At 41.2% G+C, this 14,564-nt stretch overlaps 1 protein-coding gene across 1 annotated transcript; it reads left to right on the forward strand.

Moving 5' to 3' along the window:
- Positions 1-6,026: 6,026 nt before the first annotated feature.
- LOC137341211 (RING finger protein 222) lies at positions 6,027-14,133 on the forward strand. Its single transcript, XM_068004261.1, has one exon. The coding sequence runs from the start codon at positions 6,486-6,488 to the stop codon at positions 7,071-7,073; it is 588 nt and encodes a 195-aa protein (XP_067860362.1). The 5' UTR covers positions 6,027-6,485; the 3' UTR covers positions 7,074-14,133.
- The last annotated feature ends 431 nt before the right edge of the window (positions 14,134-14,564 follow it).

A 14,564-nucleotide genomic window follows, 5' to 3' on the forward strand; every position in this document is an offset into this window, starting at 1 on the left:
TGAAACAATATAGGCTTGTGACACTGTTAAAAAGGAATAATTCCTTCTACTAGTGTCGTAACTAGTAAGTTTTCTCAGCTAAATAAACCTCATTAGCTGCGGTTAGCAGAACTACAGAAGGACCTGTAAAAGAAAGAAGAAAAAAACATGGATTTATATAATGGCTTTCAAGACCTCAGGACATCCCAAAACACACAGCCAATGAAGTACTTTTGAAGTCACTGTTATAATGTAGAGAAATGTGGCAGTCAAATTGTGAGAAAGGTCCCACAAACAGCAATGAAATATTAACCAGATAATCTTTTTTGGTGATGTAGGTTGAGGAATAAATGTTGGCCAAGACACCAGAAGAATTCCCTCGCTCTTCTTTAAATAGTGCCATGGGATCTTTTACGTCTGCCTAGAGGTCAGAGGGTGCATCGGTTTAACATCTCATCCAAAAGGCGGTACCTCCAACAGTATTGCACTGAAGATTATGTGCTCATGTCTCTGGAGTGGGGCTTGAGTGCATGACAGTTTCCTAGAAGTAAAGGGAATTAGGGGTTACGGGGAGCGGGCAGGAAATTGGGCATGAATTTAGATTTGAGGTAGGATCAGATCAGCCATGATCTTATTGAATGGCGGAGCAGGCTCGAAGGGCCGATTGGCCTACTCTTGCTCCTATTTCTTATGTTCTTATCTTCTGAGTCTGAGGCAAGAGTGCTGCCTCTGAGTCATAAGCAAAGATTAGCCATACTGTAGTCTAATAATTATTGTGTTTCACGGATTATATCATACACACAAAGGGTTTGCTTTCAATTATAACATTAAACCCTGTTGCCTCCCTCCCCCAAAAGAAAAGCTTTCCGGTCTCCAAAAGAGGCTGTTGAGAATGTGCTGCAGCTGAAACCAGAACAGGACTTGCCCACAGTCCAAACCAGTCAGAACAAGGATGCAAATACAATTTTTCAGTTTGTGCTGCTTTTTTGGCAAAAGTTGTTGAATTTGATGGTGTGCATGTAAATTGCCCTCTAGAAAAAAAGACATTATGATGTGGTGAATGCAGCATTCATTTGTGGCCAAAATGTGAGCAATTGTGTAAGCAGGGACAAATACCCAAAGAAGCCAAATCATTTGGCCCTCAAATGAACACTCAGTATGATCAGGTCTCTGAAATAAGCTCTTTCGATGGAAACTGGAGTGCAGATGCAGAGGGGTTGCTGAAATACAAAGAACAGTTGAACAAAAAAAGAAATCCAGGGCTGAGCAAATACTGAATTATTATCTAAATTGCACACAAGGTGAAACATTCATGACAGTGAACAGACACAAATATTTGTCAGCCTATGTTAATGAAAGAAAGCAAATACCACTTCTCTCAAATTGCTCCCTCCTTCAATGATCTTCTCACCCATAGAACACGTATTGATGCTAATCATTGCGTGTGCAAGTGAGGAAGGTTAAAGTGTATGAAGAGATGACAGAATTTTAGTTAGCATTTTTACAATCCAAAAATAGTCAATTTTATTGAAATGGCTCCTGTCTAATGTTGACTAGTTTTTCTAGGTTTTATAAATATAATGAGAAATCCTTAAAAGTTATTAAGATTATTGATAAATCATTCTTTTGAACTTAAACCACTTTCAACTACAACAGCGTTAGACAGAAACAATACAGAGCACAGACGAGCCAAGAATCTAAACACAAATTGGGATACTATTGTCTGTCCGAGAAGATACTACAGACTCATACCATTAGGATCAGTTATTCTTTATTAGTTTTAGTGTCGTATCTTCATCAAAGAAGTCTCAATTTGATCTGTAATAGAATTATAGAAAGGTTACAGCACGGAAGGAGGCCATTCGGCTCATTGCAAGAGCAATCCAGCTAGTCCCACTTCCCTGCCCTATCCCTGTAGCCCTGCAACTTTTTTTACCTTTCAAGTACTTATCCAGTTCCCTTTTGAAGGCCATGATTGAATCAGCCTCCACCACCCCCTCGGGCAGTGCATTCCAGATCCTAACCACTCACTGTGTAAAAATAAGCTGTGTCATAGGCTGTAGTTACAGAAATAACAAACAGTTTGACATTCCTGGGGATTTTCTGACTTTCACTCCAAACATTTAAGTGGAATAGATTTTGTGACAAAAATCCACCTCCTAAAAAATAATAATTGAAGAAAGGTGCTAACTTTCCTCATTTGTGTAAGCACAAATTTGGGCAAAAATCAAAATAAACAGAACCAGTTGGAACAGCACAATATATATCAACCAGAATAAACGTTGCAATCTATCCAGCTGATCTGATTACAATGGGGAAAACTAAGCTACATGGACTCATCCCATTTCAGTTGTTTCTATAGTTTGTCCATTCAATTGGCTTTAGGAGAATAAATGGTTAGGTATTTGGTGACTGCATTAGAAATTTGATAAAGGTGGAACTTCCCTTAGTTCATTGTGCTCTATTAAGACAGCTCATACCCTGCCCCCTCCCCTTTGCAGGCCACACCTGCATGCAAATTTTTTAAACTTCCACATTCACTGCATGAAGACACAGTTTTAGACTCAATGCTTCGATCACTTGTTCAGTTTGCCCATCAGTCTTGTTTCACGCATACTCACACTCTTTACACTGTCTCACTTGCTATTAGAGAGGCATGTAGAAACTGAAACACAGGAACATTGACTAATTTATAAGACGTTCAAAAAGCAAATGGTCCAATCACAGAGTGCACCACCCAAGGCCACAACCACCCTGATTCTCCCAACAGTTTTATACTTATTTTATTTTAATACACAGTATGCTTCTCTTTGTTTCATATTATTCATTGACTCATCTACCTTTTCGCTTATCTGAAAGTTTCAGAAATGTAAACCAAACAAGGATAAGTCTTGTTTTTAAAACAGAATGGCTTTTGTTCCCCGCCCATGACATAAAATTATTATTAGTAGTAGTATTTATGTTGGAGGTTTCAGTCAAATTTGGAAATGAGCTGGTGATTCTGAGGGTGGGAAGACGCAGCCACACTCCAGAGGGACTATTAAACTGAATTACACATTCACCATTTAAGTTTCTGGTTGGAGATATTGGTCTTGATAGGAAGCCCTTCTTATTCCATCCCAATTTGTGTTTCTCCTTTTTAATTAGTGCAAAACTTCTCCACTCCCAAGTTATTTTCTTCTTTCCTTAAAGTCTTCCTAGTCTATGCACTTCAACCAGTTGAGAAGACATTAGAAGGTGCATGTGAGAGGTCCAGGGTGATGCACCCTCCAATTTGGTGAAACCATCTGGCTTCTGCTGGATACCTCCCAATGAGGATATCATTAAGAACAGAAAACTATATTTTTTTACCTTTGTTCTTGGGATTTTGGTGATGCTGGTAAGGCCTCATTTATTGCTTATCCCAAGTTGAGAATAAGGTGGAAAGATTTTTTTTGAATCGCTGTTAGAGGGCATTAACAGACAACCACAGTGTAGGCCAGACCACATAGGGTGGCAATTTTCCTTGTGGTGTGTACAACAATTCAGCAGCTTTCCTTGTGCTAGCCAAATTATCAGATTTAATTAATTCAGTTTCACAGATTATCAAGACAGGATTTGAACTCAAGACCTCTAGATTGTTGGTCTAGTACTATAAGCACTATGCTGCTACACCTTCACTATGGAGGCAAACCCATATTTCATCACTCTATTGTTCTTTATTTCTAAGATTCACAACATGGTAAAGCATTTGAATATTTATCTCCAGGATATCATCAGAAGTAAAATAATGTTTCAATGAGAAACTGACAACCAGATATCAACAATTGGTAGGTGCTGCAAAATATTATATGTACATTATACACATACTTTGACTTTCTGAACTTGCATAAATAATTTACATGGCATATTTGGGATAGATTTTCTGAATATGTGCACTTGAAGCACAGCTTTGAGCATCGGGGAGTGCGTATTAGGAATTCTGGTTCAGAGGTCAGCAGGCTGCACTGGATTTTCTATAAGTGCAAGTTTGTTAAATCTATCCTGTAGAGCTTTTACTGAAATGACATCAGTAAAATATAATAACATATATGCAGATGTGATTTATACACTGGATTTTATGGTAGCTTTTAAGTTAGCCGAGGCTCCTACATATTAAATGAATTGCTCAGCCATGCAGTTCTACAGAGCTTGAGTCAAGTGATTATGCTTTCAAGCCAGAGAGGGCTCCGTTTAACTCATAAACTTTTAACTTTAACAGTCTACTATTAATTCAAAAACTTGTTAAAAGTTTATCCATTTTTATGGCCCAATTACAGTTGCATTCCGAGGAGACTTACCTATTTTAATAATTATTATTGTGTAGTAGGCTGTGTATTCTTCTTGCTGATGCTGAGGATTCCAATAAAAGTCTCTAATATCATTCTTGATCTATTAAACGCACCATAACAATTTATAACATCAATCAGCGAGATGCTACTAATCCCAGTTAGACTCCTGTACTCTTGGAATTTAATTCCAATGTCAGACCAGTATTGCATATATTATACAAATGACTACAATATGTCTGTGCCAGTGCTTGTTTTGCTTTTCAGTCCTTTCAAGTGTAGGACTGTTGCAATTCCTGACCACATCCTAGAACAGAGAACATTGCATTCTTTGATGAAAGAGTGGATAAAAATTTGAAGCAGAGGAAGGTACAGGGCTACGGGATGACAGCAGGGCAGTGAGATTAGTCGTGCATTACTCTAGAAGAGCCAGCACAGGCCCTAGGCCGAATGGCCTCCTCCTGTGCTATAAACTTCTATAATTCTAACACCTTAACCTTGGGAACAAATTTATTAAAACTGAATAATTTAAGTTTGAGTATCCAAACTATCAGAATCAAAATTCTAATTGTCCATTTTCATTAATATAATGGTACAGTTACAGTCTACTCCTATTAATAAAAAAAAAACATATTATTCAGGAGTACAAATTAAGCAATGTTAATAAAACAGCAGATGAGTATTTTTTCAAGATCTAAATTTGAATTAACACATGATTTTTTATCATTTGTTCTTGGGATGTGGGCAACACTGGCAAGGAAGTATTTATTGCCCATCCCTAGTTGCCCTAAAGACATTAAGAGTCAATAACATAGTGCGGAACTGGAGTCACGTGTAGGCTAGACCAGGTAGGGGTGGCAGGTCCCTTCCCTGAAGAACATTAGTGAGCCAGTTAGATTTTTACAACAATCTGATGGCTTTTGTGGTCACTTTATTTGCTGGCAAGCCACAAATTACCAGAATTCAATTTCACAATTCATATAAACTTTTGAATTATTAGCGGTTGGATTTGAACTCACACCCCCAGGCTGCCACAACAGTACCATAATAACTAGGCTACCGTACCCTTTCATAATTCAAATTAAGCAACTTTGAATTAAGAGTAGACTGGATTTTGCATTGCTGCATAACATTTTCTCTGTCACTGTAGCACAAGAATTGCAGCCAAACTGACATCAGTTCCAAGAGGTAATCTCAGATTTCAGGTATTAGGCCAACTTTTTAGAGTTCACAACTTTAAAAAGAGGCAAGAAGCCCTGCTCGCTATCTTTAAAGTTTCTAAAACCAACTGATATTTCACCAGCAGCCAAGGACTAGTGATGCTGTCCTTGTGTTTAAGTAGTCATGTTCAGAGTTCCACTTTCCCGACGAGAAACTGGTGTAAAACGGTCAGCATAAATCGGTGCTGCTTAGTTCCATTGCTGTAAAAGCAGTGGCGACTCTTAAACTGGACCGACAATATTACCGTAGCATAAGAAGGGAGGCGCTCCATTGTTAGGTTACTGTTACAGAATGCCAAGATTTGGCCTCAGTTTCTTTCCCGCCCAACTACATTGGATAAGAAATAAAAATCAAAATGCTTGAAACAATTAACAGGATCTGTGGAGAGAACATGCAACTTAACGTTTCAGGTGTAAACCCTTCATCAGCTTCTGTGGGGGGTGGCGGGGGTTGCACTGGATAAGAGATTTGCCAGAAACAAGCAAGAATTCATCATTCTGCTCTGGGTCTGATAACAACTATCACAAGTCACGACTGTTCCCGGGGTAGAATCCTTCGTTCGGAGTTCTGGTGCACGCCATGCTCCATAAAATACGGTATGTGAAGGATTACACTGAACTTCCTCAAAGCCGCTCCAGTGTGCTGTTGCACTCAGAGGTGGGTGAAAATGGGCTGGTTGCTGAACAAGTTCAACAAGACTGGAGCGCTGATCACCTGCCAGCGGGGACACAAACCACCACCTCACCGACCTTGTTGTGGAATGCGGATAGCAAGATGCACCAATAAATCAGGTGTTTCTGGAGCACAAACCTGACAAAAGTTTCAACATCTGGAGAACAGCATCAAGGAAGTGTTTTCTCTTGATCTTTGGGCTCACGGTCTTTCTGGGGGAGCGGGACCAAGTGGCAGGAGAAGCGACTGGCATTGAGGGCTCCTGAGATATTTATAATCGAGGGGAGGGGAGGTTGGAGCTAAAGCATGTCGGAGGAGGCTGGCTCCGAGTGTCCCGTTTGTTATGAGAAGGTATCTCGCCAGAACCAGTCACTCAGGACTCTGACCTGCAACCACATCTTCTGCCATGACTGCCTGGTCAAGACGGTGATCAACCAGGAGACTCAGCCCAAGAAGGTCATCTGCCCCGTCTGCCGACATGTCACCTTCCTGAATAAAAAGAGCTTGCGATGGATCACCAAAGGCAAAGAGGGCAAACAGACCCTGGAGATCCCCCTCTCCCGGACCTCCCTGGAGTCATCTACCGTGTCGCTGGACTCGCTGGGGGCGCCCCCTCCGCGTCCTCCGCCACCACGCTCCCTCCTCCGCCGTTTGTTCGGAAGCTGCCCCCGGACTTTCGCCTCAGCCCGAAACCCTGCGCTCGGCACCAGCCAGATTTTCGTGATTAGCGGCAGGGGCAGGCCCATGAGCGAGGAGGAACTGCGGGCCCCCGCCGAAGGGGTGGTCCTGGATCACCGGCGCTGTAGACTGCGCTGGATCCTGGTCCTCCTCTGCTTTATAATCATTGGGGCCGTGGTGGCTGCTATCCTGCCCTGGATCACCTCCTTTAAATGACTGGGAATAAAGTCAGCCTTAATGACTAGCCCTCTGGGAGATTGGTACTTTTGAAAGGCGACTTTCATTCACAAGAGGCACACTTGCAAAAAAGATTTATTGGTAGCTGTACTCACCTGCTACATTTTTGTTCTACTTTCCAAGAAGGTACTTCGGCAACTCTTGAGAGGGATGGACCGATTAGAGAAAATACAAATTGCACTTGTACAGGACTTTTCTGCAAATATATATTTTTAAAATTGTAAATATTAAAATCGTGATCAGTTGTTAACTCTTCAAGAGGAATAACTAATCCCGTTGGCAAGTTACTCTAACTATAAATATTTCGAAAACATTTTGTAGCACTATTATAAACGTTTGTACAGTGGACCGCTGGTCTAGCGGATGAATTGTACTAAGTAGATTTATCAAATTGTTATTTAACAACGGTAAATTAATCGAAACTTCATTCCTAGATTCTGTGCGGCAGTTCTTATACTTCTCATAGGTTATACTCATATATTACATTGTGTATATACACAAAATATACACACCATATGCTGATTTTAAAACTTCTTTAAACATTTTAAATTCTATTTAGTTGCAACAACTCTATTTAGTTACAACAACTCATTGGGCGCCAGTCAATCGCATTCTCACCTTTGACTTGGCAAATAATGGGTCCTAGCATTACTTCAGGACTTGAGCTCATCGTCTAGGCGGCCACTCCATGGAATTACTACAGGAATGCTACGTATGCCAAAGGTTTCCTCTTTGGATGAGACCCAAGGCCCCCGTCTGCCTGCTCCAATCATTCAGATGTTAAAGATCCATGATAATATTTGAAGAAGAGCTGGGAGTTCTCATACTCTCTTCGTTAACATTCTTCACTCAACCAACACCACCAAAAATCCAAGATTGACAGGACATTCATCTTATTGCTGTTTGTAGGACAATGCTGGTACAGAGTGGGTGCTACAGTTGGCTACATAACAACATTCAATGTACTTCAAAGTATTTGATTGTATGTGAAGCGCTTTGAAAGATTGGAGAGATGTGATAAGGTGGTATATAAATGCAAGTACAAGTTTATATTATATATGACGCAAAGGAAGGAAAACATTACAAAAATTACAGTGGCAAATATGGAGTTTTGTGGCAATTTTGATCATAACGATGTTGATCTCAAGATTTTTTAAAAATTCATTCTTGGGATGTGGGTGTCGCTGGCAAGGCCAGTATTTATTGCCCATCCCTAGTGGCCCATGAGAAGGTGGTGGCGAGCCTTCTTCTTGAACCATTGCAGTCAGTGTGGTGAAGGTGCTCCCACAATGCTGTTCAATGGGGAGTTCCAGGATTTTGATCTAGTGACCATGAAGGAACGGCGATATATGGCCAAGTCGGGGTGGTGTCTGACTTGGAAGTGATGGTGTGGTCATGCACCTGTTGCCCTTGTCCCTCTAGGTGGCGGAGGTTGCGGGTTTGGGAGGTGCTGTCGAAGAAGCTTTGGTGAGTTGCTGCAGTGCATCTTGTAGATGGTACACACTGCAGCCATGGTGCGCAATGGTGGAGGGAGTGAATGTTTAAGGTGGTGGATGGGTTGTTGATCAAGCAGACTGCTTCTGGAGTCGAGCTTCTTTAGTGTTGTTGCAGCTGCACCCACCCAGGCTAATGGAGAGTATTCCATCACACTTTTTACCTGTGCATTGTAGGTGGTGGCGAGGCTTTGGGCAGTCAGGGCAGTGAGCCACTCTCCATATAATACCCAGCCTCTAGTAGCCATAGCACTTATGTGGTTGGTCCAATTGAGTTTCTGGTCAATGGCGACCCTCAGGATGTTGATGGTGGAAGATTCCATTATGGTAGTGCCATTGAATGTAATGGGGAGGTGGTTAGACTCTTGATGGAGATGGTCATTGCCTGGCACTTGAGTGGTACAAATGTTACTTGCCACTTATCAGCCCAAGCCTGGATGTTGTCCAGGTCTTGCTGCATAAGGGCATGGACAGCTTCATTATCTGAGGAATTGCAAATGGAGCTAAACACTGCAATCATCAGCGAACAGCCTCAATCCTGACCTTATGATGGAGGAAAGGTCATTGATGAAGCAGCTGAAGATAGCTGGGCCTTGGATGCTGCCCTGAGGAACTCCTGTAGTGATGTCCTGTGTCTTGGGGCTGAGATGATCGGCCTCCAAGAACCACAACCATCTCACTTTGTGCTACATATGACTCCAGCTACTGGAGAGTTCCCCCTCTGATCCCCATTGACTTCAGTTTTACTAGGGCTTCTTGATGCCACACTCGGTCAAATGCTGCCTTGATGTCAAGGGCAGTCACTCTCATTTCACCTCTGGAAATCAACTCTTTTGTCTATGTTTGGACCAAGGTTGTAATGAGGTCTGGAGCCACGTGGTCCTGGTGGAACCCAAACTGAGCATCGGTGAGTAGGTTATTGGTGAGTAAGTGCCGCGTGATAACACTGTTGATGCCTCCTTTTATCGTTTTGTTGATGATTGAGAATAGATTGATAGGATGGCCATTGGCTGGGTTGAATTTGTCCTGATTTTTGTGTATAGGACATACCTGGGCAATTTTCCACATTGCCAGGTAACTGCCAGTGTTGTAGCTGTACTGGAATGGTTTGGCTAGAAGCGTGGCTAGTTCTGGAGGACAGGTCTTCAGCACTACAGCCGGGATGTTGTCAGAGCCCATAGCCTTTACTGTGTCCAGTACAATAACAACAACAACTTACATTTATATAGCACCTTTAACGTAGTAAAATGTCCCAAGGCACTTAACAGGAGCTTTACCGGACAAAATTTGACACTGAACCACATAAAGAGATATTAGGACAGGTGACAAAACTTGTTCAAAGAGATAGGTTTTATGGTGCGTCTTAAGGGAGGAGAGAGAGGCGGAGAGGTTTAGGGAGGGAATTCCAAAGCTTAGGGCCTAGGCAGCTGAAGGCATGGCCGCCAATAGTGGAGCGAAGGAAATCGGGGAAGCATAGGACAACCGCAGAGATCTTGGTAAGTTGTAGGGTGGAGGAGGTTACGGAGATAGGGAGGGACAAGGACATGGAGCGATTTTCACACTCAGCCATTTCTTGATATCACATGGAGTGAATCAAATTGGCTGAAGACTGGAATCTGTGATGGTGGGGATCTCAGGAGGAGGCCTACAAGGATCATCCACTCGGCACATCTGGCTGAAGGTGGTTGCAAACACTCCTGCCTTATCCTTTGTACTCAGGTGCTGGACTCCGCCATCATTGAGGATGAGGATATTCATGGAGTCTCCTCCTCAGGTTAGTTGCTTAATTGTCCACCACCATGTATATAATTGAAGGCCTGATATCATGGCACGGGTTAGTAAATTAATTGTTCTTACTGAAAAGTGCATAATTTTGCATCTCTCATTCCACTGCTGAGGAGCAAGCATTTGATGGAGTTTGCATTGATGTTTGAAAGACTGGGATTGATAATCTGTCATCTAGGAGATTAATGAGTTCAATTTTTTTAAGTAAGAACTGTGAAGCGCTGGGTGAGATAATGAGTGAGCACAGTGGTAGTTTACTTCAGGGACCTGGGTTTGATTCCAGCTCACACATATGGATGAAAATTTCCTTTCTCTGCCAGCTTCAAGCCAAGTTTGGACAGTCTCAACCCAGTTTCTAGAGACTCCTGGCACCATGCATAAAATTGCAAATAATTCACTTGTTGCATAAAGAGAATCTAGAAGTTTGGCTATTGTGGAAATATCACACTGATGTAGTTGTAGTTGTGCTTCTGATCCCCCATTCACTTCACAGGGTACTTATAAAATATCTTATTAAGGAAAAAAAAGATTGGCATTTATATAGCATCTTATCATATATGTCAGAAATATCTCAAATAGGTGGTTTCCTAGGGTGTGTCCGACTCCAGGGTACTGGAATAGGCACATATGATCAGCGCTGGTAATGGTATGAAGGTTGGGTCCACCATTTTGAGCCCAGCTGTCAGCATGCTCACCTCCAGCTCTCCCCCATAACTGGCCTGTTCGCAACTTCTCTCCACATCTTAACCAGGGAAGATCCTAACCAGGTTATGCATTAACTGAGCAGGCGTAAGATTTGCACACATTCATTTAGTTTAAAGTCACAATCTAGGCTTCAGAGCAACTCTGTGTACACAAATCTCACAGATGCTGCTATCTGTTGTTGCCCAACCTGTCCTATAAATAGAACAGATTCTGTAACAAGGAAACAGTTCTGAAATACAAATGAGGTTTGGGTCAATGTACACACGACATCCGTTTTGCTATATCCAACTTACCTTAATGTGCACAGGAAACTATAAACTTAATGTTAAAAGCCTACTTTTTTGGTTGATCTGAATACCACCTTCCCACCATGTCCCTCTATCATTTCTTTCTCCAGAAATACATTTAATTGCCTCTTGAACCCACTTACACCATTTTAAATGGGACACTCTCTTAGAAGTCCAAATTAAAGGGCAATTTTAAGGGAGGAAATTAAGGGTGCATTTATGCTGCAATGTTTGAGTCATGCAAAATGGTTTGCACTTCATAGTGACACAAAAGTTGCAGTATAATGTCAGAGTTGGCGCCCTATCTGTGCAGTGCCCAGCAGTGTGAAATGCCCTGGAGAAGACAGTCTTACACCACTTGGGTTTGAAACTGCAAGGATTATAACTCCAACACAATGTCAAATCTGGTTTAAAATAGCACTCAGAGAGTCTCTTAGAACGAGCACTTTTTAAAAGTTTACCTTGAGTTGATTTAAATGCTTAGAGAATGGGAGACTTCTACCCTTGTTCTCTAAACATTTTAGTGGCTGGGAAGGGTGCAAGCGTATAAGCAGGAAAGCTCTCCTCCTGAGTAGGAGAATTCCAATTGGAGCTTAGAAGTATAAAGCAGGTACTGCCTGGATGGGATCAGTATCAGATTGGTAGCTGCAATATAAGTGAACCATTAAAATGGAATGGAAACAATGTTTCCTAAAGTTATTACAGATTAGCAGTAGAATCTTTTTTAAAAAAACAGTCCTGGATTGCACAAATAGAGAATAACTTCCCATCAAATCATCTTTCTCTAAAATAGTTAATCTATCAGAAGAATTATAATCAACTTTTAGCAACATTTTGATTATTCTATCTTTTTTTTGGAATGTTTAAACAGTGACTGCCCATAACATCATTAGGAAAAACTGGAAATTAAATTGGCAAGTCACATACTCATTTAATGTAGAACTGTTGCAGCCCACCATCACCGATGGCTATGGGGCAAATGGATCACTGGATGTGCCTCTGAGTCATTCGTGTCAGGTAGGTTCAATCCCCAGTGTTTGCTGAGCTAGCTAATCTCAGGACAGTATTAGGACACACAATTAGCCTCAGTGCCCCTAGAATAAGGAGAGGAAAAAAATCAGCCAAGGTTCCGACTCCTGATAATTATCCAATGATTCCAACTGGTATGCGTGCATGCATAGATGTCAAGTGAGACTAGGATTAGATTGAACCATGATGCCCTCCATGGTAAAACAGCCTGCCAATATTCACTTTCTAGACAAAAAGGACTCTTACAACCATCAGGGAAATATCTTTGAGATAACATCAGTCTATAATGGGATCAATTGACAAAGAAGAGTTTTACTGAGAAACAATATATCATACTTCTATGAATATTATAGTATATTAAATACATGCTTGGGATACTCACTGGACCTAAACTAACAGTTCATACTTAATATGTCATAATCCTACTTTTTAGCTGTGGTGGTATGAATAGCTTTTATGTTGATGGAGGGATATGTGCAAGAGTTAATATTGTGGAGGACACTCAACTACTACAAGCAGATCTAGATGCGCTGGGGGATTGGGTCCGTGATTGGCAAATGACATTTAACTTAGCAAAGTGCAGTGTTATGCATGTGAGCAGGTCATTTGCTTAACATACACACATTCTTCAGGGAAAAGAAATAAAGCCAGTAGTGGAAGAAAGAAGTCTAGGTGTTTTAGTGCATCAATTTCTAAATGTTCACGACTAATGCCATGAAACTATAGCTAAAGCAAATAGGGTATAGGGTCTATTTATAAGACAATTCATTATAAAACAAAGCACACCATTTCATCCTTATACAAGACCTTGGTTAGGCCTCAATTAGAATACTGTGTTCAGTTTTGGTCTCCTCACATGATGGTTGATGTTGAGGCATTGAAAAGAGTGCAGAGGAGAGCTGCAAGATTAATTCCAGTTTAGAGCATCTTAGTTACCCAGATAGGCTCAAAGAGCTGGATTTCTAAATTTTAGAGAAGCGTAGACTTAGGGGTGATTTGATCGAATTTTATAAGATGATGAAGGGACTAGATTGTGTTTGTGTAGACCAATTGTTTCAACTGAATAGGTTAGGGAGGACTAAGGGTCACTCTTACAAGTTGTGCAAGGGCAGAACTAGGTTAGATGTTAGGAGGTTCTTCTTTTCCCAGAGAATAGTGGACCTATGGAGCAGGTTGATGGCTCTGCGGTGAATGCTGAATTGCTGAATTCCTTCAAGCGAGAGCTGGACTTGTTTCTGGCTGGGGCGGAGATCACCTCGTACAAGAGTTTGGTACCCTATAATGAAAATCAGGGCCTTGCATAAGGGGGTCGGGGTTTTTATTGGCCTGGGTTTTTATCTTTTTTTGCCTTTCCCAGGAGATTATATGGCTCCAGCTGATAAATTTAGAACAAGTTTATTAACTATGAAAGCCACAAAAAAATTAAATTGCTGAAAATGCAATTCGCTTGGACTAGAACAAAATGACAAATATGGGTGGAATTTTGATCATTGAAATACTTTAAGGCTTATTTCTCCTGACATATATGTAAAAATCAATTTACTTCAGTGGAACAACATAACTATTTCTTAGAAATATTGATGTGTGCAGTAATCATCTATTAGAAATGGTATGAAATTGTTTGTCCTGGCAAACAAGGCATCAGTGAAATGCTGTATGCACCAGTGCACTGCAGATGAACTTACTTGCCATATTGAAATGAACCTGTCGCATTAAAATTTAAGGCTTTGGTCACTCTTACCACCATAGGCTGGGTTGATACTGTCCTTGATATAATTTGTAGGACTGACTGGAGGAGATGGCATATTTCAGATGCTGCATCCCTAGTAAAGTATATGAAGGCATATATCTTCTGACATGCCCAAGTAGCTCTGGTGAGGTCTACATATTCATTCTTGTGTAACGGTGGGTCCATGCTGTCAGCCTTCCCTCTGATCACTCTTCTGCAACTTCTCCTTGCTTGGGAGCTTGAGGACATGAGGAATTCCCAGAAGAATGCCCATCCTAACATTTTAGGGGACCTCGCATGAGTTTTAAACTCTCTGAAATTCTACTTGTGAATAGACAAGCATACCAAGAAAAATATAAGTAAACTAACAAATGGATCAGTCAAAATGTCACAAAGGAAATCCAAAAACTAAAAAGTGCAGATATCTAAAAAAAACAAACCA

Source organism: Heptranchias perlo, chromosome 23 (genome assembly GCF_035084215.1).
Source record: "Heptranchias perlo isolate sHepPer1 chromosome 23, sHepPer1.hap1, whole genome shotgun sequence".
In the NCBI taxonomy this organism is placed as follows: Eukaryota; Metazoa; Chordata; class Chondrichthyes; order Hexanchiformes; family Hexanchidae; genus Heptranchias; species Heptranchias perlo.